Here is a 24,612-nt window from a genome sequence, read left to right on the forward strand (position 1 = left end):
CTCCCCGAGACACACACACACAGACCCTCACCTCCCCGAGACACAAACACACAGACCCTCACCTCCCCGAGACACACACACCCCCAGACCCTCACCTCCCCGAGACACACACACACAGACCCTCACCTCCCCGAGACACAAACACACAGACCCTCACCTCCCCGAGACACACACACACAGACCCTCACCTCCCCGATACACACACCCACACTCACACTCACTCAGACGGACACACACACCCAGACCCTCACCTCCCCGAGACACACACACACACCCAGACCCTCACCTCCCCGATACACACACACACACTCACACTCACTCAGACGGACACACACACACACCCAGACCCTCACCTCCCCGAGACACACACACACCCCCCAGACCCTCACCTCCCCGAGACACACACACACCCCCCAGACCCTCACCTCCCCGAGACACACACACACACCCAGACCCTCACCTCCCCGAGACACACACACACCCCCCAGACCCTCACCTCCCCGAGACACACACACACCCCCCAGACCCTCACCTCCCCGAGACACACACACACACCCAGACCCTCACCTCCCCGAGACACACACACCCAGACCCTCACCTCCCCGAGACACACACACACCCAGACCCTCACCTCCCCGAGACACACACACACACCCAGACCCTCACCTCCCCGAGACACACACACACACTCACACTCACTCAGACGGACACACACACACACGGATGAGCAACAGCCTGCTCTCCATATTGTAACACCCCGGCTTCGTGTATCGAGACAGCAAACGCCCATCATCCAGGCTCGACCCTGAACAAACACGGATACATTTTTAAAATTCTTATTCTTTTTTTAAAAAATTATTCTTATTCTTTCTTTTATTCTTTTTTATTATTGAATTTTAAAAGAAATTTCATGCGGTGAACTCGTTTGAATGCGCCGAGCGGAAGGGAAGTGGAAATAAACTGGTTTCGAATTACAACGAGTCGCTGATCGGGCATCAGCAACTAAACTTTTTGTTCCGAGTTGCTGACCGTAGCGTGGTAGTGAGGCAGAGAGAAAGAGAAGCGGGAGGTTCGCGTTGTGTCTCGGGGAGGTGAGGGTCTGTGTCTGTGTGTCTCGGGGAGGTGAGGGTCTGGGTGTGTGTGTGTCTCGGGGAGGTGAGGGTCTGGGGGTGTGTCTCGGGGAGGTGAGGGTCTGTGTGTGTGTCTCGGGGAGGTGAGGGTCTGGGTGTGTGTGTGTCTCGGGGAGGTGAGGGTCTGGGTGTGTTTGTGTCTCGGGGAGGTGAGGGTCTGGGGGTGTGTGTGTATCTCGGGGAGGTGAGGGTCTGTGTGTGTGTGTGTGTGTCTCGGGGAGGTGAGGGTCTGGGGGTGTGTGTGTGTCTCGGGGAGGTGAGGGTCTGGGGTGTGTGTGTCTCGGGGAGGTGAGGGTCTGGGTGTGTGTGTGTCTCGGGGAGGTGAGGGTCTGGGTGTGTGTGTGTGTCTCGGGGAGGTGAGGGTCTGGGTGTGTGTGTGTCTCGGGGAGGTGAGGGTCTGTGTGTGTGTGTGTCTCGGGGAGGTGAGGGTCTGGGGTGTGTGTGTGTGTGTCTCGGGGAGGTGAGGGTCTGGGTCTGTGTCTGTGTGTCTCGGGGAGGTGAGGGTCTGTGTCTGTGTGTCTCGGGGAGGTGAGGGTCTGTGTCTGTGTGTGTGTCTCGGGGAGGTGAGGGTCTGGGGGGTGTGTGTGTCTCGGGGAGGTGAGGGTCTGTGTGTGTGTGTGTGTGTCTCGGGGAGGTGAGGGTCTGGGTGTGTGTGTGTCTCGGGGAGGTGAGGGTCTGGGTGTGTGTGTGTGTCTCGGGGAGGTGAGGGTCTGTGTCTGTGTGTGTGTGTCTCGGGGAGGTGAGTGTCTGGGGGGGTGTCTCGGGGAGGTGAGGGTCTGTCTGTGTGTCTCGGGGAGGTGAGGGTCTGGGGAGTGTGTGTGTCTCGGGGAGGTGAGGGTGTGTGTTTGTGTCTCGGGGAGGTGAGGGTGTGTGTGTGTGTGTGTGTGTGTCTCGGGGAGGTGAGGGTCTGGGGGTGTGTGTCTCGGGGAGGTGAGGGTGTGTGTGTGTGTGTGTGTCTCGGGGAGGTGAGGGTGTGTGTTTGTGTCTCGGGGAGGTGAGGGTGTGTGTGTGTGTGTCTCGGGGAGGTGAGGGTGTGTGTGTGTGTGTGTGTCTCGGGGAGGTGAGGGTGTGTGTTTGTGTCTCGGGGAGGTGAGGGTGTGTGTGTGTGTGTGTGTGTGTGTGTCTCGGGGAGGTGAGGGTCTGGGGGTGTGTGTCTCGGGGAGGTGAGGGTGTGTGTGTGTGTGTGTGTCTCGGGGAGGTGAGGGTGTGTGTTTGTGTCTCGGGGAGGTGAGGGTGTGTGTGTGTGTGTGTGTGTGTCTCGGGGAGGTGAGGGTCTGGGGAGTGTGTGTGTCTCGGGGAGGTGAGGGTGTGTGTGTGTGTGTGTGTCTCGGGGAGGTGTGTGTGTGTGTGTGTGTCTCGGGGAGGTGAGGGTCTGGGGGTGTGTGTCTCGGGGAGGTGAGGGTCTGTGTGTGTGTGTGTGTGTGTCTCGGGGAGGTGAGGGTCTGGGGGTGTGTGTCTCGGGGAGGTGAGGGTGTGTGTGTGTGTCTCGGGGAGGTGAGGGTGTGTGTGTGTGTGTCTCGGGGAGGTGAGGGTGTGTGTGTGTGTGTGTGTCTCGGGGAGGTGAGGGTCTGTGTGTGTGTCTCGGGGAGGTGAGGGTGTGTGTGTGTGTCCCGGGGAGGTGAGGGTGTGTGTGTGTGTGTCTCGGGGAGGTGAGGGTGTGTGTGTGTGTGTCTCGGGGAGGTGAGGGTGTGTGTGTGTATCTCGGGGAGGTGAGGGTGTGTGTGTGTGTGTCTCGGGGAGGTGAGGGTCTGGGTGTGTGTGTGTGTCTCGGGGAGGTGAGGGTCTGGGGGTGTGTGTGTTTGTGTCTCGGGGAGGTGAGGGTCTGTGTGTGTGTGTGTGTCTCGGGTGGTGAGGGTCTGTGTGTGTGTGTGTGTCTCGGGGAGGTGAGGGTCTGGGTGTGTGTCTCGGGGAGGTGAGGGTCTGGGTGTGTGTATCGGGGAGGTGAGGGTGTGTGTGTGTGTGTGTCTCGGGGAGGTGAGGGTGTGTGTGTGTGTGTCTCGGGGAGGTGAGGGACTGTGTGTGTGTCTCGGGGAGGTGAGGGTGTGTGTGTGTATCTCGGGGAGGTGAGGGTGTGTGTGTGTGTGTCTCGGGGAGGTGAGGGTGTGTGTGTGTGTGTGTGTCTCGGGGAGGTGAGGGTCTGTGTGTGTGTCTCGGGGAGGTGAGGGTGTGTGTGTGTGTCTCGGGGAGGTGAGGGTGTGTGTGTGTGTGTCTCGGGGAGGTGAGGGTCTGTGTGTGTGTCTCGGGGAGGTGAGGGTGTGTGTGTGTGTCTCGGGGAGGTGAGGGTCTGGGGGTGTGTGTGTTTGTGTCTCGGGGAGGTGAGGGTCTGTGTGTGTGTCTCGGGGAGGTGAGGGTGTGTGTGTGTGTGTCTCGGGGAGGTGAGGGTCTGGGGGTGTGTGTGTTTGTGTCTCGGGGAGGTGAGGGTGTGTGTGTGTGTCTCGGGGAGGTGAGGGTCTGTGTGTGTGTCTCGGGGAGGTGAGGGTCTGGGGGTGTGTGTGTGTCTCGGGGAGGTGAGGGTGTGTGTGTGTGTCTCGGGGAGGTGAGGGTCTGTGTGTGTGTGTCTCGGGGAGCTGAGGGTCTGGGGGTGTGTGTGTTTGTGTCTTGGGGAGGTGAGGGTGTGTGTGTGTGTCTCGGGGAGGTGAGGGTCTGTGTGTGTGTCTCGGGGAGGTGAGGGTCTGGGTGTGTGTTTGTGTCTCGGGGAGGTGAGGGTGTGTGAGTGTGTGTGTGTCTCGTGGAGGTGAGGGTGTGTGAGTGTGTGTGTGTCTTGGGGAGGTGAGGGTCTGTGTGTGTGTCTCGGGGAGGTGAGGGTCTGGGGGGTGTGTGTGTGTCTCGGGGCGATGAGGGTCTGGGGGTGTGTGTGTGTGTGTGTCTTGGGGAGGTGAGGGTCTGGGGAGTGTGTGTGTCTCGGGGAGGTGAGGGTGTGTGTGTGTGTCTCGGGGAGGTGAGGGTGTGTGAGTGTGTGTGTGTCTCGGGGAGGTGAGGGTCTGTGTGTGTGTCTCGGGGAGGTGAGGGTCTGGGGGGTGTGTGTGTGTCTCGGGGCGATGAGGGTCTGGGGGTGTGTGTGTGTCTCGGGGAGGTGAGGGTGTGTGTGTGTGTGTCTCGGGGAGGTGAGGGTGTGTGTGTGTGTCTCGGGGAGGTGAGGGTCTGGGTGTGTGTGTCTCGGGGAGGTGAGGGTCTGGGTGTGTGTGTGTCTCGGGGAGGTGAGGGTCTGGGTGTGTGTGTGTCTCGGGGAGGTGAGGGTCTGGGTGTGTGTCTCGGGGAGGTGAGGGTCTGGGTGTGTGTGTGTGTCTCGGGGAGGTGAGGGTCTGTGTGTTTGTGTCTCGGGGAGGTGAGGGTCTGGGGGTGTGTTTGTGTCTTGGGGAGGTGAGGGTGTGTTTGTTTGTTTCTCGGGGAGGTGAGGGTCTGGGGGTGTGTTTGTGTCTCGGGGAGGTGAGGGTCTGTGTGTTTGTGTCTCGGGGAGGTGAGGGTCTGGGTGTGTGTTTGTGTCTTGGGGAGGTGAGGGTGTGTGTGTGTGTGTGTCTCGGGGAGGTGAGGGTCTGGGTGTGTGTTTGTGTCTTGGGGAGGTGAGGGTGTGTGTGTGTGTGTGTGTGTGTGTGTGTTTGTGTCTCGGGGAGGTGAGGGTCTGGGTGTGTGTGTGTGTGTGTGTCTCGGGGAGGAGAGGGTCTGTGTGTGTGTGTGTCTCGGGGAGGTGAGGGTCTGTGTGTGTGTCTCGGGGAGGTGAGGGTCTGGGTGTGTGTGTGTGTCTCGGGGAGGTGAGGGTCTGTGTGTGTGTGTCTCGGGGAGGTGAGGGTCTGTGTGTGTGTCTCGGGGAGGTGAGGGTCTGGGTGTGTGTTTGTGTCTCGGGGAGGTGAGGGTCTGTGGTGTGTGTGTGTCTCGGGGAGGTGAGGGTCTGTGGTGTGTGTGTGTCTCGGGGAGGTGAGGGTCTGGGTGTGTGTGTGTCTCGGGGAGGTGAGGGTCTGGGTGTGTGTCTCGGGGAGGTGAGGGTCTGTGTGTGTGTCTCGGGGAGGTGAGGGTCTGGGTGTGTGTTTGTGTGTCTCGGGGTGGTGAGGGTCTGGGTGTGTGTGTGTCTCGGGGAGTTGAGGGTCTGGGTGTGTTTGTGTCTCGGGGAGGTGAGGGTCTGTGTGTGTGTCTCGGGGAGGTGAGGGTCTGTGTGTGTGTCTCGGGGAGGTGAGGGTCTGGGGGTGTGTGTGTGTCTCGGGGGGTGAGGGTCTGGGGTGTGTGTGTCTCGGGGAGGTGAGGGTCTGGGTGTGTTTGTGTCTCGGGGAGGTGAGCGTCTGTGTGTGTGTCTCGGGGAGGTGAGGGTCTGGGGGTGTGTGTGTGTCTCGGGGGGGGTGAGGGTCTGGGTGTGTTTGTGTCTTGGGGAGGTGAGGGTCTGGGGAGTGTGTGTGTCTCGGGGAGTTGAGGGTCTGTGTGTGTGTGTCTAGGGGAGGTGAGGGTCTGGGTGTGTGTGTGTGTCTCGGGGAGTTGAGGGTCTGGGTGTGTGTGTGTCTCGGGGAGGTGAGGGTCTGGGGAGTGTGTGTGTCTCGGGGAGGTGAGGGTCTGGGGGGTGTGTGTCTCGGGGAGGTGAGGGTCTGGGTGCGTGTGTGTCTCGGGGAGGTGAGGGTCTGGGTGCGTGTGTGTCTCGGGGAGGTGAGGGTCTGGGTGTGTGTGTCTCGGGGAGGTGAGGGACTGGGAGTGTGTGTGTCTCGGGGAGGTGAGGGTCTGGGTGTGTGTGTGTCTCGGGGAGGTGAGGGTCTGGGTGTGTGTGTCTCGGGGAGGTGAGGGTCTGGGGGGTGTGTGTGTGTCTCGGGGAGGTGAGGGTCTGGGGGGTGTGTGTGTGTCTCGGGGAGGTGAGGGTCTGGGGGTGTGTGTGTGTCTCGGGGAGGTGAGGGTCTGTGTGTGTGTGTCTCGGGGAGGTGAGGGTCTGGGGGTGGTGTGTGTCTCGGGGAGGTGAGGGTCTTGGGGTGTGTTTGTGTCTCGGGGAGGTGAGGGTCTGGGTGTGTGTGTGTGTCTCGGGGAGGTGAGGGTCTGGGTGTGTGTGTGTCTTGGGGAGGTGAGGGTCTGTGTGTGTTTGTGTCTCGGGGAGGTGAGGGTCTGTGTGTGTGTTTGTGTCTCGGGGAGGTGAGGGTCTGGGGGGTGTGTGTCTCCGGGAGGTGTGGGTCTGTGTGTGTGTGTCTTGGGGAGGTGAGTGTCTGGGGGGTGTGTGTCTCAGGGAGGTGAGGGTCTGTGTGTGTGTCTCGGGGAGGTGAGGGTCTGGGTGTGTGTCTTGGGGAGGTGAGTGTCTGGGGGGTGTGTGTCTCGGGGAGGTGAGGGTCTGTGTGTGTGTCTCGGGGAGGTGAGGGTCTGGGGGTGTGTGTGTGTCTCGGGGAGGTGAGGGTCTGGGTGTGTGTGTGTGTCTCGGGAAGGTGAGTGTCTGGGGGGGTGTCTCGGGGAGGTGAGAGTCTGGATGTGTGTGTCTTAGGGAGGTGAGGGTCTTGGGGGGGTGTGTGTGTCTCGGGGAGGTGTGGGTCTGTGTGTGTGTGTCTCGGGGAGGTGAGTGTCTGGGGGGGTGTCTCGGGGAGGTGAGGGTCTGGGTGTGTGTGTCTCGGGGAGGTGAGGGTCTGGGGGGTGTGTGTCTCGGGGAGGTGTGGGTCTGTGTGTGTGTGTCTTGGGGAGGTGAGTGTCTGGGGGCGTGTCTTGGGGAGGTGAGGGTCTGTGTGTGTGTGTCTCGGAGAGCTGAGGGTCTGGGGGGTGTGTTTGAAAGTGAGTCCATAGGGTCTGGAATGGGTTAACTGTTGGCCTGAGTGAAGTTATCCACTCAGGTTCAGCAGCCTGATGTTAATAACTCTTCCTGAACCTGTTGGTGTGGGACCTGAGGCTCCTGCTGGATAGTGGTGGCGAGACGAGAGCAGGGCCTTAATGACGCAGCTTTTGTGGGGGTTCTCCTTGTAGATGAGCTGTGTGGTGGGGAGGGCTGTCCCTGTGATGGACTGGGCTGTGCCCAGCACTGTTGGCAGGCTTTCCCATTCTTGGGCATAGCTGTTTCCGTGCCAGACCGTTATGCAACCGGTCAGGATTCTCTCCACTGTGATTATGTAGGAGTTTGTCAAAGCTTTTCTTTACTTGCCAAATCTCTGCAAACTTTTAAGCAAGTTTGTGTGTGTCTACGTTCAGGGTGGAGGTCGAAGGATTAACAAGAGCTGTGACCACAGTACTGTGTAAGACAGAAGAAAATTACCGTAAGCTGGAACAAACGGGGCAAAAGGAGGAATAGTGAGGTAGGGTTCAGAGGTTCAATTAGAAATCTGGTATTAGAGGGTAAGAGGCTGTTTCTGATCTTCAGTCTCCTGTGCCTCCTCCCTGAGGTACAGCCTCTTGAGGATCTCGGTGGTGGGGAGGGTTGTGCCTGTGATGGAGCTGGCTGAATCTCCAACCCTCTGCAGCCTCTCGCAGTCCTGTGCGTCAGAGCCTACGTGCCAGACGACGACACAACCTGTCAGAATGCTCCCCACTGTACGTCTTTAAAAACTTGTAACCCGTTGGTGACGTTGTGAAACTCCTCGTGAGGTGGGGCTGCCAGCCCTCTCTGTGTTGGGCCCAGGATCGAGCCTCTGGGATGTTGACACCCAGGAATTTGAAACTGCTCACCCTTTCCACCGCTGACCCCTCGATGAGGACCGGTGTGTGTTCTCCCAACGTGCCCTTGCTGAACTCCACTGTCAGTTCCTCAGGAGTGGAGGCACGTTCAGATGACAGACCGGCCCTGTGGCGTAATTAGCAAAGAGGAGAGGAAGGACCCGCACAGACCTTGCCTCTGTCTCTGTGACCGCTGAGATAGGAGAGGACAGCCCCCAGAATGTCGACTGTCTCCTCCAGGTGTTTGCTCTGGGATCCCCTTTCTAAACAGTTCGCAGACAGTGGAAGCAGTGTGCACGTTCAAAGTAAATTTATTATCAAAGTACATGTGTGTGGGTGTGAGGTGCTCCTTCCCGCTGCTAGCCTGCAGGCCACCCTTAGGAAAGGTGTAGCACCTGCTTAGCACCCCCCCACCCCAAACCGATCAGGGTCACCACGGGAGCAGGTGGTAGGTGGTCGTACGAGCAGCCGGTGCAGATCACAATCCTGGTTATGTGACCACTGACACCAGGCAGACAATCTCTGAAGAGTATTGATAATGGCTGGGGTCACCCGTCTTGGAAAGACTCTGCCCAGAAGAAGGCAATGGCAAACTGCTTTGCCAAGAACACTGATAGTCGTGAATACGGCCATGAGTGCCCACATCGTACGACACGGCACCCACTGTCCATGATCGCCCACGTCGTACGACACGGCACCCACTGTCCATGAGTGCCCACCTCGTACGACACGGCACCCACTGTCCATGATCGCCCACCTCGTACGACACGGCACCCACTGTCCATGATCGCCCACCTCGTACGACACGGCACCCACTGTCCATGATCGCCCACCTCGTACGACACGGCACCCACTGTCCATGATCGCCCACGTCGTACGACACGGCACCCACTGTCCATGAGTGCCCACCTCGTACGACACGGCACCCACTGTCCATGATCGCCCACCTCGTACGACACGGCACCCACTGTCCATGATCACCCACCTCGTACGACACGGCACCCACTGTCCATGATCGCCCACATCGTACGACACGGCACCCACTGTCCATGATCGCCCACCTCGTACGACACGGCACCCACTGTCCATGAGCGCCCACCTCGTACGACACGGCACCCACTGTCCATGAGCGCCCACCTCGTACGACACGGCACCCACTGTCCATGAGCGCCCACCTCGTACGACACGGCACCCACTGTCCATGATCGCCCACCTCGTACGACACAGCACCCACTGTCCATGAGCGCCCACCTCGTACGACACGGCACATAATGATAAAGATGGTTCCCTTTCTAAACAGTTGGCAGACAGTGAAAGCAGTGTGCGTGTTCAAAGTTCAGAGTAAGTTTATTATCAAAGTACATGTATATCACCATATATAACCCTGAGATTCACTTCATCCCAGGCACACTCAATAAATAGAATAATAACTATAATAGAATCAATGAAAGGCTGTACCAACTTGGCTCTTCGAGCAGCGTGCAAAAGACAGAATACAAATTGTGCAAATACAAAAAGAATAAATAAACAAATAAACAAAAATATCGAGAACATGAAGAGTCCTTGAGAGTGAGTCCATGGGTTGTGGGAACAGTTCAACGACAGGGTAAATGAACGAGTGAAGTTACCCCCTTTGGTTCAAGAGCCTGAAGGTTGAGGGTCATCATGTGCTGTGCCGTTGAGGGGTAATAACTATACCTATTGAGGGGTAAGAACTGTTTTCCGTGCAAGTTGCTGGGCAAAGGAGCTGCTGGTCTTTGATGTAACTCACTCGAGGGGTTGTTCAATAGGAGAGGGATTAGCTGAGGAGCTCACATGGACTTTTCCTTTTATGCTATTACAGGGGTTAAGAGGACAGTGGTTACCCTCTTACCCCTTCTCCTCTGTCTTGCTCCCCAATGGTCCACTCTCCCATCAGATTACCTCTTCCATCTATTACCTCACAGCTTCTTACTTCATCACCCTCTCCCCCACCTACCAAACTTCCCTCTCACCTATCACCTGCCAGCTTCCCCATCCACCCGCCTTCTGACTTCTGCCCCCTGCCTTTTGCGTCCTGGCGAAGGGTCTCAGCCTGAGGTGTCGACTGTTTCTCCTCCGCGCTGCCTGACCTGCCGAGTTCCTCCAGCACTGTGTTTGTGTCCCTCAAGATTTCCAGCATCTGCAGAACCTCCTGTGTTCGCGAGGTTACAGAGGGTCGGAAAGCTGGAGAGTTACGAGGGCCGGGGAAGGGAGGGCTTTTGCAGTTAGAGGCCATTGGGCGGGGTTTAAAGGTCAATGGGAAGATCTCCTGAGCACTGAGAGTGTGGATGTGATTCCCTGGGGGTAGAGCGTGTGTCTCTGTCACTGGATCTGTGCGAAATGTGAGGGTATGCTAAACTGTCTAGAGTTAGAGGGCCTGTCACTTTAACTGTCCAGAGAGAGGGCCTGTCACTTTAACTGTCCAGAGAGAGGGCCTGTCACTTTAACTGTCCAGAGAGAGGGCCTGCCACTTTAACTGTCCAGAGAGAGGGCCTGTCACTTTTAACTGTCCAGAGAGAGGGCCTGCCACTTTAACTGTCCAGAGAGAGGGCCTGCCACTTTAACTGTCCAGAGAGAGGGCCTGCCACTTTAACTGTCCAGAGAGAGGACCTGCCACTTTTAACTGTCTAGAGAGAGGGCCTGTCACTTTAACTGTCCAGAGAGAGGGCCTGCCAGTTTAACTGTCCAGAGAGAGGGCCTGCCACTTTTAACTGTCCAGAGAGAGGGCCTGCCACTTTAACTGTCCAGAGAGAGGGCCTGCCACTTTAACTGTCCAGAGAGAGGGCCTGCCACTTTTAACTGTCCAGAGAGAGGGCCTGTCACTTTTAACTGTCCAGAGAGAGGGCCTGTCACTTTAACTGTCCAGAGAGAGGGCCTGCCACTTTTAACTGTCCAGAGAGAGGGCCTGTCACTTTTAACTGTCCAGAGAGAGGGCCTGTCACTTTTAACTGTCCAGAGAGAGGGCCTGTCACTTTAACTGTCCAGAGAGAGGGCCTGCCACTTTTAACTGTCCAGAGAGAGGGCCTGTCACTTTAACTGTCCAGAGAGAGGGCCTGCCACTTTTAACTGTCCAGAGAGAGGGCCTGTCACTTTTAACTGTCCAGAGAGAGGGCCTGCCAGTTTAACTGTCCAGAGAGAGGGCCTGTCACTTTTAACTGTCCAGAGAGAGGGCCTGTCACTTTAACTGTCCAGAGAGAGGGCCTGCCACTTTAACTGTCCAGAGAGAGGGCCTGTCACTTTTAACTGTCCAGAGAGAGGGCCTGTCACTTTAACTGTCCAGAGAGAGGGCCTGCCACTTTAACTGTCCAGAGAGAGGGCCTGCCACTTTTAACTGTCCAGAGAGAGGGCCTGTCACTTTTAACTGTCCAGAGAGAGGGCCTGTCACTTTAACTGTCCAGAGAGAGGGCCTGCCACTTTAACTGTCCAGAGAGAGGGCCTGCCACTTTTAACTGTCCAGAGAGAGGGCCTGTCACTTTTAACTGTCCAGAGAGAGGGCCTGCCACTTTAACTGTCCAGAGAGAGGGCCTGTCACTTTTAACTGTCCAGAGAGAGGGCCTGTCACTTTAACTGTCCAGCGAGAGGGCCTGTCACTTTTAACTGTCCAGAGAGAGGGCCTGTCACTTTAACTGTCCAGAGAGAGGGCCTGTCACTTTTAACTGTCCAGAGAGAGGGCCTGCCACTTTAACTGTCCAGAGAGAGGGCCTGCCACTTTTAACTGTCCAGAGAGAGGGCCTGTCACTTTTAACTGTCCAGAGAGAGGGCCTGTCACTTTTAACTGTCCAGAGAGAGGGCCTGTCACTTTTAACTGTCCAGAGAGAGGGCCTGTCACTTTAACTGTCCAGAGAGAGGGCCTGTCACTTTTAACTGTCCAGAGAGAGGGCCTGCCACTTTAACTGTCCAGAGAGAGGGCCTGTCACTTTTAACTGTCCAGAGAGAGGGCCTGCCAGTTTAACTGTCCAGAGAGAGGGCCTGTCACTTTAACTGTCCAGAGAGAGGGCCTGTCACTTTAACTGTCCAGAGAGAGGGCCTGTCACTTTTAACTGTCCAGAGAGAGGGCCTGCCACTTTAACTGTCCAGAGAGAGGGCCTGTCACTTTTAACTGTCCAGAGAGAGGGCCTGCCACTTTAACTGTCCAGAGAGAGGGCCTGTCACTTTTAACTGTCCAGAGAGAGGGCCTGCCAGTTTAACTGTCCAGAGAGAGGGCCTGTCACTTTAACTGTCCAGAGAGAGGGCCTGTCACTTTTAACTGTCCAGAGAGAGGGCCTGTCACTTTAACTGTCCAGAGAGAGGGCCTGTCACTTTAACTGTCCAGAGAGAGGGCCTGTCACTTTAACTGTCCAGAGAGAGTTTAAATGTTGTGGATGGGTGGGGCTTGCGGCTGTCACTCTATTTGTCCCAGGAAGGGGAGGGACCTGTCACTTTAAATGTCCGAAGGAAGGGGAGGGACCTGTCACTTTAAATGTCCGAAGGAAGGGGAGGGACCTGTCACTTTAAATGTCCGAAGGAAGGGGAGGCATGACACTTCATTAGGGGGGAGGGGAGGGAGAAAGAGGGAGAGGGGAAGGGAGAGAACTTTAAAAGTCTGGAAGGTGAGAACACGAACTGAGTTGCATATATGTGACACCTCATGTTTCTTTCTGCAGGAGTGGGGCAGAGGAGGGAGATGGGAGACTTGGCTGGTCGTTATCCCTCTCACCCTTTCTTTCTTACCTCCCATCTGCAGGACCTGGAAAGGACGGATTCCCTCTCCCAGGAGGCTGTGCGACCAGCGGTCAAGTGGGGGGGGGGTTGGGGATGGTGTCGCGGGCCGTTGTTGTGGCCCTCCTGTCTCTCCTCCTCCTGCCCGAGGCCAGCACCACCTCCGACCCTCTATCCTGGGATGAGAACGGTTACATCCTCTACTGTCCCTGTATGGGTAAGTGAGAATCCTGCTGCAGCATCCCCACCACGTCCCCGAGACCCCCACGCCTCGCCGTGTCCTCTCCCACCCTTCCTGACCCACTCTGTGTCTCCTCTCCTCTGGGTGTCGCCCACAGGTCGATTCGGAAACCAGGCTGACCACTTCCTGGGCTCGCTGGCCTTCGCCAAGATGCTGAACCGGACGCTGGCGGTCCCTCCCTGGGTGGTCTACCGGCACCACACCCCTCCGTACACAAACGTAAGTCGTCTGGACACAACCTGTCGCACGGGATAGGAGCCGGTTTGCGCTCTGACCCTCCAAGGGGAGGGGTGCAGGAGGTCTAAAGATGGTTGGCATTGTACTGCACGGAAACGGGACCCCGATTAACTGGGTGGCCAGCAGGGACTCTAGAACATCGAAAAATAAGAACGTGGGAAGAGTGGGGTTGCAAGGGAAATTAAATCTGCCGTGATCAAATAGCGGAGCAGACTCAGGGGCCTAGTGCTGCTTTGTCTTATGGTCCTGTGGTCTTAACGTACGGTATAGAACACAATGTTGTGCTGACCTTTTAACCTGCTCTATCTAACCCTCCCCTCCGCTTTTCTATCATCTAATAAGACATGCTGTCTAATCCAGACAGCACCCTGGTTAATTCTCCTCTGACCCTCCCTTAAAGCCTCCACCTCCTTCCTGTATGCGGAGGTTGAACTCTGCGGGTAAGGGCCGGTTTTGGTTTCGAGGCTGCTGCCGATCTCCTCGCTGCTCTGCATTCCTCTCATCTGTTTTGCCCCTACTCTGCAGTCTTCCTCTGTATTCCCCTCTCCTCTATGTACTGTTTCCATCCTGTATAATTCCATGACCTTCTATCACCTTCTCCAATTCTGACCCTCCCTCTCTGCCCCAGTCTCCTGTCTCTCGATTCCCACTTTCTACACACCCCTCTACCTCCCATCCCCTCCCGCTTCTAACCCTCCCTACCTCTCTGGCATCATCCCTCTCTGCCCCACTATCTTCACAAACCCCTCTATTGTTTTACCCCTCCTTGCATTACCCCCTCTCTGTCTCTGAGACTCCCTCCTTGCAATACTCCCCCCGTTCTGGCTCTGACTTTCTTCCCCTCTCTATATTGCCCCCTCTGCAGTTCTGACTCCCTGTATTTTCCCCTTTCGCTTGTTTTTCCCTCTCTTTGTCTCCTCTCCCCCGTCTGGTTCCTCTCCGCATTACCTCATCTCCAGGTCTGACCCTCTCCGTGTTAACGTCTCCTGGTCTGACCCTCTCCGTGTTAACGTCTCCAGGTCTCACCCCCTCCGTGTTAACATCTCCAGGTCTGACCCTCTCCGTGTTAATGTCTCCTGGTCTCACCCCCTCCGTGTTAACGTCTCCTGGTCTGACCCTCTCCGTGTTAACGTCTCCAGGTCTGACCCTCTCCGTGTTAACGTCTCCCGGTCTCACCCTCTCCGTGTTAACGTCTCCTGGTCTCACCCTCTCCGTGTTAACGTCTCCAGTTCTGACCCTCTCCGTGTTAACGTCTCCTGGTCTCACCCTCTCCGTGTTAACGTCTCCTGGTCTGACCCTCTCCGTGTTAACGTCTCCTGGTCTCACCCTCTCCGTGTTAACGTCTCCTGGTTTGATCCTCTCCGTGTTAACATCTCCTGGTCTCACCCTCTCCGTGTTAACGTCTCCAGTTCTGACCCTCTCCGTGTTAACGTCTCCTGGTCTCACCCTCTCCGTGTTAACGTCTCCTGGTCTCACCCTCTCCGTGTTAACGTCTCCAGCTCTGACCCTCTCTGTGTTAACGTCTCCTGGTCTGATCCTCTCCGTGTTAACGTCTCCAGGTCTGACCCTCTCCGTGTTAACGTCTCCTGGTCTGACCCTCTCCGTGTTAACGTCTCCAGGTCTCACCCCCTCCGTGTTAACATCTCCAGGTCTGACCCTCTCCGTGTTAACGTCTCCTGGTCTCACCCCCTCCGTGTTAACGTCTCCTGGTCTGACCCTCTCCGTGTTAACGTCTCCAGGTCTGACCCTCTCCGTGTTAACGTCTCCCGGTCTCACCCTCTCCGTGTTAACGTCTCCTGGTCTCACCCTCTCCGTGTTAACGTCTCCAGTTCTGACCCTCTCCGTGTTAACGTCTCCTGGTCTCACCCTCTCCGTGTTAACGTCTCCTGGTCTGACCCTCTCCGTGTTAACGTCTCCTGGTCTCACCCTCTCCGTGTTAACGTCTCCTGGTTTGATCCTCTCCGTGTTAACATCTCCTGGTCTCACCCTCTCCGTGTTAACGTCTCCAGTTCTGACCCTCTCCGTGTTAACGTCTCCTGGTCTCACCCTCTCCGTGTTAACGTCTCCAGCTCTGACCCTCTCTGTGTTAACGTCTCCTGGTCTGATCCTCTCCGTGTTAACGTCTCCAGGTCTGACCCTCTCCGTGTTAACGTCTCCTGGTCTGACCCTCTCCGTGTTAACGTCTCCAGGTCTCACCCCCTCCGTGTTAACATCTCCAGGTCTGACCCTCTCCGTGTTAATGTCTCCTGGTCTCACCCCCTCCGTGTTAACGTCTCCTGGTCTGACCCTCTCCGTGTTAACGTCTCCCGGTCTCACCCTCTCCGTGTTAACGTCTCCCGGTCTCACCCTCTCCGTGTTAACGTCTCCTGGTCTCACCCTCTCCGTGTTAACGTCTCCAGTTCTGACCCTCTCCGTGTTAACGTCTCCTGGTCTCACCCTCTCCGTGTTAACGTCTCCTGGTCTGACCCTCTCCGTGTTAACGTCTCCTGGTCTCACCCTCTCCGTGTTAACGTCTCCTGGTTTGATCCTCTCCGTGTTAACATCTCCTGGTCTCACCCTCTCCGTGTTAACGTCTCCAGTTCTGACCCTCTCCGTGTTAACGTCTCCTGGTCTCACCCTCTCCGTGTTAACGTCTCCTGGTCTCACCCTCTCCGTGTTAACGTCTCCTGGTCTCACCCTCTCCGTGTTAACGTCTCCTGGTCTCACCCTCTCCGTGTTAACGTCTCCAGCTCTGACCCTCTCTGTGTTAACGTCTCCTGGTCTGATCCTCTCCGTGTTAACGTCTCCAGGTCTGACCCTCTCCGTGTTAACGTCTCCTGGTCTGACCCTCTCCGTGTTAAAGTCTCCAGGTCTCACCCTCTCCGTGTTAACGTCTCCTGGTCTCACCCTCTCCGTGTTAACGTCTCCTGGTCTGACCCCCTCCGTGTTAACGTCTCCTGGTCTGATCCTCTCCGTGTTAACGTCTCCAGGTCTCACCCTCTCCGTGTTAACGTCTCCTGGTCGCACCCTCTCCGTGTTAACGTCTCCAGCTCTGACCCTCTCTGTGTTAACGTCTCCTGGTCTCACCCTCTCCGTGTTAACGTCTCCTGGTCTGACCCCCTCCGTGTTAACGTCTCCTGGTCTGATCCTCTCTGTGTTAACGTCTCCAGGTCTCACCCCCTCCGTGTTAACGTCTCCTGGTCGCACCCTCTCCGTGTTAACGTCTCCAGGTCTCACCCTCTCCGTGTTAACGTCTCCTGGTCTCACCCTCTCCGTGTTAACGTCTCCAGGTCTGCCTGGCTCTGCATAGACTTGCCTTCCCTCCACAATCTGTGAGCCACCCCAGAGAACGGGTGTCGTGGGGGGAAGCAGGGTGGGGTGAGCCTGCTCCTTCCCTCCCTCATACATCCGCCTCTGTTTCCCCAGGCCCACGTTCCGTTCTCGGAGTACTTCCAGTTGGAGAGGCTGCAGGATTTTCACCGGGTGGTCAGCATGGAGAGATTCATGGAGGAGCTGGCGCCTCAGCACTGGAAGCCCGGCCAGAGGGTGGCTTACTGCTTTGAGGCAGCTGCCCAGCGCAGCACCGATCGGTCCTCCTGCCCCATGAAGGTGAGCTGGTGGGGGGGGGGGGGGGGGGGGGGGGAGCTAGGGAAGGGTTTGTGACTGGTGGGCTTAACATTGCCTCTGCCTCCACACCAACAGGACGGGAACCCCTTCGGGCCATTCTGGGACCACTTTGGCGTGGAGTTTGACCGCTCGGAGCTCTTCAGCGGGTTGACCTTCAGCTCCTATTACAAGGCCCAGTGGATGGAGAGGTAGGAGGGTGGTAGGGAAGGCGGAGGGAGGGGAACAGCTTGTCCACGGACTCTGAGAAACACCGCCTCCTCCTCCCAATCCTGCCTCGGACTAGGACGGAGAGGTCATCCCAGTGGGTGAGGATTGGTGGTGTGGGATTTCCTGGGGATGTGTAGGGAGTCACGAGGGAGTAAAGATGGAGGAGATTCCAAGAGATGGGTGAAGGGTCCTCCATTGGACCTTCGGTACCAGGGATTAGGGCTAAGTCAGTTGTTTGTTGTGTCGAGTCTCAGAAACCAGGGCAGCTTCATTTAGCCACAGCAACCAGCGACTGGGGTCCTGGCTGTGATGTCACGCCCTTACGACTGGGGTGGCTGACTGTGATGTCACACCCTTAGCAACCGGGTCGCCAGACTGTGATGTCATGTCCTAAGCGTCCAGGTCACCTGACCTTGATGTCACGCCCTTAGTGACTGGTGTGCCCGACTGATGTCACATCCTTAGTGACGAGGGCAACTGACTGATTCCCGGAGTGATCTTGTCGAGGTTGCAACATGGTGGACTGAGGTTGCTGGGTTTGCATTGACATTACCTCCTACAATGTGAAACACAGTGGCAGCAAACTCAATGTGTTCTATGCCCACTCTGAAAGGGAGAATGTAATGACATCTGTGAAGATTCCTGCTGCACCCGGTGACCCTGCGATCTCTGTCTCGGGGGCCAGTGTCAGGCTGCCTGTCAGGAAGGTGAACCCTCGCAAGGCGGAAGGACTGGTGGGACTCTGAAAACTTACTCCACCCAACTGGCGGAATATTCAAGGACATTTTCAACCTCTCACTGCTACGGGTGGAAGTTCCCACTTGCTTCAAAAAGGCAACAATTATACCAGTGCCTAAGAAGAATAATGTGATCTGCCTTAATGACTCTTGCCTGGTAGCATTCACATCGACAGTGATGAAATGCTTTGAGAGGTTGGTCATGACTAGACTGAAGTCCTGCCTCAGCAAGGACCTGGACCCAATGCAATTTGCCTATTGCCACAATAGGTCAACAGCTGACACAATCTCAATGGCTCTCCACAGGGCTTTAGACCATCTGGACAACACAAACACCTATGTCAGGAATACCATCTCAAATAACATCTATAAATTAGCTGACGATACAACCATTGTTGGTAGAATCTCAGGTGGTGATGAGAGGGCGTACAGGAGTGAGATGTGACAACTAGTGGAATGGTGCCACAGCAACAACCTGGCACTCAGCATCAGTAAGACGAAAGAGCTGATTGTGGACTTCAGAAAGGGTAAGAGGAAGGAACACATGCCAATCCTCACAGAGAGATCAGACGTGGAGAGAGTGAGGAGTTTCAAGTTCCTGGGTGTCAAAATCTCTGAGGATCTATCCTAGTCCCAACATATCGATACAGCTATAAAAAAGGCCAGACAGCGACTGTACTTTATTAGGAGTTTGAAGAGATTTGGTATGTCAACAAAAACACTCAAAATCTTCTATAGTTATACCTTGGAGAGCATTCTGACAGGCTGCGTCACTGTCTGGTATGGAGGGGCTACTGCACAGGACCGACTGAAGCTGCAGAGGGTCGTAAATCTAGTCCGCTCCATCTTGGGCACCAGCCTACAAAGTACCCAGGACATCTTAGAGGAGCAGTGTCTCAGAAAGGCAGCATCCATTATTAACGACCCCCAACACCCAGGACAGCCCTCTTCTCCTTTAAGATGTCCTGGGTACTTTGTAGGTGAGTACCCTAGATGGAGCTAACTAAATGCTACCATCAGGTAGGAGGTACAGAAGCCTGAAGGCACACACTCATTGATTCAAAAACTGCTTCTTACTCTCTGCCATCCGATTTCTAAATGGACATTGAGCCCGTGAACACTACCTCACTTTTTAAATATATATTATTTATGTTTTTCAATGATTTTTAATCTATTTAGTGTACATATACTGTAACTGAGTTACTTATTATGTTTGGTTTCCGCATTGCATTGAACTGCTGTTCAGTTAATAAATTTCGTGACACATGCCGGTGGTTAATAAACCTGATTCTGATTCTGACCGCTGGTCCCTCTGCAGGTTTCCAGCAACTGAGCACCCGGTGCTGGCCCTCCCCGGGGCTCCGGCCCAGTTCCCCGTCCTGAGTGAACACCGACGTCTGCAGAGGTTCGTGGTCTGGGCCGACAGGTTTGCACAGGAGGCGGAGGGGCAGATCAAGTCCCTGCTTCTCAGGCCCTACCTGGGCATTCACCTGCGTGTCGGAGTGGACTGGGTGAGCAGCCAGCGTGCTCGTTGTATGGGCAGGGGTAGGGCTCCACCCCGAACCGGGCCCCTGCATCCCACGTGACCTGCTCTGGGCCCTGCACGCCCCACACGTCCCCCACGCCTTTGTGTGCCACAAGTCCTGCACACCACTATTCTCCACATTTACGTGCCTCTGCACACTTACTGTCCGTTAAACCGCTGGTGTCTAGGGCAACACTGAAGGTTCTCCATCTCTAGTGTCGTTCTGGGCTTCCTTCATCGTCAGTAGCCTCCTCTGGGCTTTCACTGCTGTCCCGGGTGATGACTCAGGAATACCAGAGGTAGGGGGATTTTTCATTGCTGTTTCTGTAACAATTTTGTTTGACCAGTCAGGGTTGTTGGTCCTGAGCTGAACCCCTGAACCTGGAGGACCGGTGGGCACACTCTCAGTATGGCCTCTGCCCTTTGACCTGTCTGACCTCTCTACCAAGAGCCAAAGCATAAAGCCCTGACCCCAGACTATGTAGCTCTCCGGGTCGGTGAGACATGCAAGCCTCCAGACCCTGCGACAAGTTTGTGTTCCTTATGGAGGTTCATGCCTCTAATAGACTCTTAAGCTCTGCTGTATAAGGTCCACCATCTGCTTAAAGCCCAAGATCCCTCCCCACTGCAATAAAGGTCCCTCCGCCCCCCCACCGCCCCCGTATGTTTGGGTTGGGTCTGGAAGCCAGTGCTGTCTTTACTGTTCTGCATCACCCGTGTACCTTTCCCAACTTCTGTTTCTCTTCCCCCCCTCCCCCAGAGGAATGCCTGCAGCATGGTGAAAGAGGGTACGGCTGGCCCCCACCTCATGGCATCCCCACAGTGCGTGGGTGACCACCATCACTCAGCCCGCCCTCTCACCATGGAGATGTGCCTGCCCAGCCTGGCCGAGATCAAGCGGGCAGTGGGGACCTGGGCGCACGCCATTGGCGCCAAGTCTGTCTACATCGCCAGCGATTCAGAGCCCTACACCGAGGAGGTCAAGGAGGCTGTGGGCCAGAAGGTGAGGTGGGGAGGGGGGGATGGGTGGGACCCATGGGTGACAAACAGCACAAGAGGATCCTAAACAGGGTAAAAGCCCAGGGTATCACAGGAAAGATATCAACAGGGATAGAAGATTGGCAAACTGGCAGGAGATAAAGAGTTGGAATAAAGTGTGTCATTTGTTTGGCTGCTGGTGGCTGGAGGTGTTCTACATGGTTTGGTGTTGGGACCTCTTCTTTTCACGTTATATGTCAATATTTTGAGTGATGGAATGGATGGCTGTGTGGCCAAGTTTGTGGACATCACAAAGACAGGTGCAGAGGCAGGTAATGTCAAGGAAGCAGGTAGTCCACAGAAGAACTTAGAGAGATTGGGAGAACGGGCAAAGAAGTGGCAGATGATATACTGTGTCGGGAAGTGTATGGTCATGTAGAAGGAATAAAGGTGTAGACTATTTTCTAAAGAGGAAATTCAGAAACCAGAGCTGCAAAGGAACTTGGGAGTCCTAAAGGTTAACTTGCAGGTTGAGTCGTTTGTTGGGAAGGAGAATGCGACGTTAGCATTCATTTCTAGAGAACCAAAATATAAAGGCAAGGATGTGATGCTGAGGCTTTATAAGGCTTTGGTCAGACCGCACTTGAAGTATTGCGAGCATTTGTGGGTCCCATATCTCAGAATCGGAATCAGGTTTATTATCACTGGCACGTGTCGTAAAATTAACTTAGCAGCAGCAGTTCGATGCAATAGAACATAATACATAATGTAGAAGAGGAAAAAAATAATAGTAATGATAAATAAGTAAATCGATTACAGTACACTTATATTGAATAGATTAAGAAAGGATGTGCTGGTATCGGAGCGGGTCCAAAGGACGTTCACGAGGAAGATCCCAGGAATGGAGGGTTACCGTATGGGGAGTGTGGATGGCTCTGGGTGGGAATCTGCTGGAGGGTGGATCTAAATGAAACCTATGGAATATTGAAATGCCCAGTTAGTGTGGATGTGGAGAGGATGTTTCTAATAGTATGGCAGTCTAGGAAGGACCAAGTTCAAGTTCAAGGTAGATTATCATTCAACCATACACAAGTACTCATGGGCAGCCAAACGAAACAACATTACTCCAGGGCCCAGTACCAAGCGTTATACACAGCACAGGGCACACATAGCACATATAAGACATCACTGAAATAGTCACACACAAAAAAATATAGAGTCCAGGTCCCTGAGACCATGAAATTCGCATGAATCTTGTCTTCTGCCGAGCGAACACTGGAGGGCAGCACTGACTCCAGCATGGACACCGGCCGGCTCACACTGCCTCCAGTGGAGTGGGGCATCCGTCAACAGAAGGCACAGTCTCTGTGGATGCCAGAGGATGATCGGTTCTTGATAAGGCAGAAGTTACAGGGAGAAAGCAGGGCTGAGAGGGATAATAAATCAGCTGTGATGGAATGGTGGGGCAGACTCGATGGGCTGAATGACCTCATTCTGCTGTTAAGTCTTATGGTGAACAGGCCTATCAGCCCACTGATTACATCCACCCTTTTTACACTAGTCGGCTCACCATCAAGCTCCTTCTTACACTGATCCCATTTCACTCTCCCCACATTTCCATTCACTTGCCCCAGATTTCACCCCTCACCCACACACTGGGGCGGGGGAGGGGACAATTTACAGCGCCCAGTCAACCCACCAACTCTGCACATTGTTGGGATGTGGGAGGGAACTTCAGCATGCATGCACACAGACACACACCCAGATACGAGCACACACAGAGACACGTGCACACGCACACGACACGCACACAGACACACACACACAATTCTTCCCAGGAATAAATCCAGCAAATGCTCTCTGAACCATTTCCACAACAATGACGGGATATCGAACGGGCATCTTATACGTACAAGAGAAACTCTTACCCTCACAATCTACCTCATGGTGGTCCTTGCACCTTATTGTCTGCCTGAACTATGCTTTCCCTGTGGTTCAGGATCAAACCTGTAACCATAGGAACATCCCTTTAGAACAGAGATAAGGAGGATTCCTTTAGCCAAAGGGTAGTGCCACAGATGACTGTGGAGGCCAAGTCATTGGGAATATTTAAAGCAGTGGTTGATAGGTTCTCGATTAGTAAGAAGGTGAAAGGTTATAGGGAGAGGGCAGGTGAATGGTGTTGAAAGGGAAATGGAGCAGACCCAATGGGCTGAATGGCCTAATTCTGCTCATACAGTATTGTGCAAAAATCTTAGGCGCGCGCACACACACACACAGAGCGCATGCTAGGGAGCCTAAGACTTCTCCACAGTGCTGTAGTAATTTTATATATTGCACTGTACTGCAGCTGTTGCAAGAAAAAACACATTTCATGACGCATGTGAATGATGATAAACCTGATTCTGATCTGGGTCTCTGTTGTGGACTGAGAGTGGGAAGGGGGCAGGGAGAGGGGTATCATGGTTGGGAAAAGGGGAAAGGAGAGGGGAGGGAGTGGGAAGCACCAAAGAGAACAATTAATACACCGATTGATTGGAATCAAATGACCTTTCTTGGGGTCTCAGGGCTGGCTGTGTCTGCAACTGTGCCACCTTTCACTTCAGCTGCTCCTCTCTGCCACCCGTCCCACAACCCTATCATGGAACTCCACCCTCAACAGTCCCAACATCTTTTATACCGGCCAGATTTACAAACTCACTCCCTGCTCCACATTGACAAATATAGTACTGTGTAAAAGTCTTAGGCACCGTGGCTATATATGCTTAAGACTTTTGCACAGTGCCCTTGGGGCCGTCCCAGGGCTCAGACCCACTGACGTTCGGGGGGGGGGGGTGACGGATTTGCAGGTCAGCATGGCAGGGAACCTGCGGGTCGCAGTGTTCCCAACTGCCCTCGGTGGGGAGAGGTGAGTGGTCAGAGAAACGTGGTGCACTGGGGTAGACAATGCAAGCTGCAACCACTGCAGGGGATGGAGGGAGCAGATGGGGTGCTGTGCCCGGATGGTGTCGAGCCTCTTGAGGGTTGTTGGAGCCACACTCGGCTGGCTTGTTACCTCTCTGTGCTGAATGGAGTCTTGCTGTGTAAACGATATCCACCTCTGCAACCCCCACTGACACTCTTTCCCCTCATCTCTCCTCTCCCCCTCCTGCATTCCACCCTTCCCCTCACTCTCTTCTCCCCCCACCCTCTCCCTCTGGCCCCCCTCCTCCTCTCTTTCCCCACTCTCACCGACCCTCGCCTATCCCCTCTAACACCCTGCGTCTCTGCTCCCCCTCCCTCCCCACAGGTCCGTGTGATCCACCGCCCCTCCCAGTTGCCACAGACTGACCTCTACATCCTGGCCCAGGCTGACCACTTCATCGGGAACTGCGTCTCCTCCTTCACCGCCTTCGTCAAGCGAGACCGGGACGTTCACCGGCGCCCCTCCTCTTTCTTCGGCCTGGACCACCCCCCCTCGCCCAGGGACGAGCTCTGAACCGGCAGTGTGGACGGAGACAGGGGTGGAGGCATGGGGTGTTGGGGGGGTTGCCAGGGCAAACCCCTCACACTCACAGCACCTCGGACCCCGGAAGTGACAGCGGGGGTGGGGGGGTTGGTGACTGGCCTACCTGTGTCCTGGGAGAGGGGGGACCTGGCAATACCGTCACTACCTCCCCTCTGCCTTTTGCCCCAGCTGAAAGAAAACATCTGCCCAGAAGGGGGCGCAATGTGTGCAGGTCGGGGGCGCGAAGAAACTTAGGCCAACACAGGGTCAACCATTGGATGGGTGTCACCCAGCTTTGACTCTCCCCTCCCCAGCCTACCTCCTCCCTCCAGTTGTTGCTCTTATCTCCTCTCCCCATTTGTCCCATCATTCCCTTCTCATCCAACCCCATTCCCCCCCCCCCCCCCCCCCCCCCACACAGACAGACACACACACACACAATTCCAGCTCCGGGCCGGGTGGGTGGGTCCATCATCCCCGCTGGAGACGGGAGTGATGGCCATTATGCATTGGTCCACTTGGGGCACAGCTGAGAGAGCCCGTGTGTGTACCTGCCCCAAAGGCACTGACCTACAGAATTACAGGGGCACCAAGCTTTTCAAATAAACTCCTGCCTTGTCTCTGTTATATCTCGCAGCAGCAACCTCGCTTTGGACCTCAGCCTCGACACCGGAGTGGGAGTCTGGTTGTAGGACGGACTCACTCCATGGGTCACACCAAACCATCTCTGTATGCACTCCCCGATCATTGCAAAACCACACAGTGTAGAGGGAGCTTCACTCTGTGTCTGACCCTGGGAGTGTGTGATGGGACAGTGTAGAGGGAGCTTCACTCTGTGTCTGACCCTGGGAGTGTGTGATGGGACGGTGTAGAGGGAGCTTCACTCTGTGTCTGACCCTGGGAGTGTGTGATGGGACAGTGTAGAGGGAGCTTCACTCTGTGTCTGACCCTGGGAGTGTGTGATGGGACAGTGTAGAAGGAGCTTCACTCTGTGTCTGACCCTGGGAGTGTGTGATGGGACAGTGTAGAGGGAGCTTCACTCTGTGTCTGACCCTGAGAGTGTGTGATGGGACAGTGTAGAGGGAGTTTCACTCTGTGTCTGACCCTGAGAGTGTGTGATGGGACAGTGTAGAAGGAGCTTCACTCTGTGTCTG

General features: G+C 55.5%; 1 protein-coding gene across 3 annotated transcripts; it reads left to right on the forward strand.

Moving 5' to 3' along the window:
* The first annotated feature begins 987 nt into the window (after positions 1-987).
* Positions 988-24,085, forward strand: pofut1 (protein O-fucosyltransferase 1). 3 transcript variants are annotated; one of them, XM_073048831.1, is made up of 9 exons: positions 988-1,091; positions 7,260-7,363; positions 12,466-12,657; positions 12,779-12,900; positions 16,324-16,506; positions 16,600-16,712; positions 18,787-18,979; positions 19,754-19,996; positions 23,261-24,085. In XM_073048831.1, the coding sequence occupies exons 3-9, from the start codon at positions 12,537-12,539 to the stop codon at positions 23,447-23,449; spliced, it is 1,164 nt and encodes a 387-aa protein (XP_072904932.1). In that variant the 5' UTR covers positions 988-1,091; positions 7,260-7,363; positions 12,466-12,536; the 3' UTR covers positions 23,450-24,085. The 3 variants fall into 3 exon arrangements, with proteins under 3 accessions (XP_072904932.1, XP_072904933.1, XP_072904934.1); XM_073048833.1 differs by having other exon boundaries at positions 1,051-1,069; XM_073048832.1 differs by lacking the exon at positions 7,260-7,363 and having other exon boundaries at positions 998-1,091.
* The last annotated feature ends 527 nt before the right edge of the window (positions 24,086-24,612 follow it).

This window comes from Hemitrygon akajei, chromosome 6, assembly GCF_048418815.1.
Source record: "Hemitrygon akajei chromosome 6, sHemAka1.3, whole genome shotgun sequence".
Classification (NCBI taxonomy): Eukaryota; Metazoa; Chordata; class Chondrichthyes; order Myliobatiformes; family Dasyatidae; genus Hemitrygon; species Hemitrygon akajei.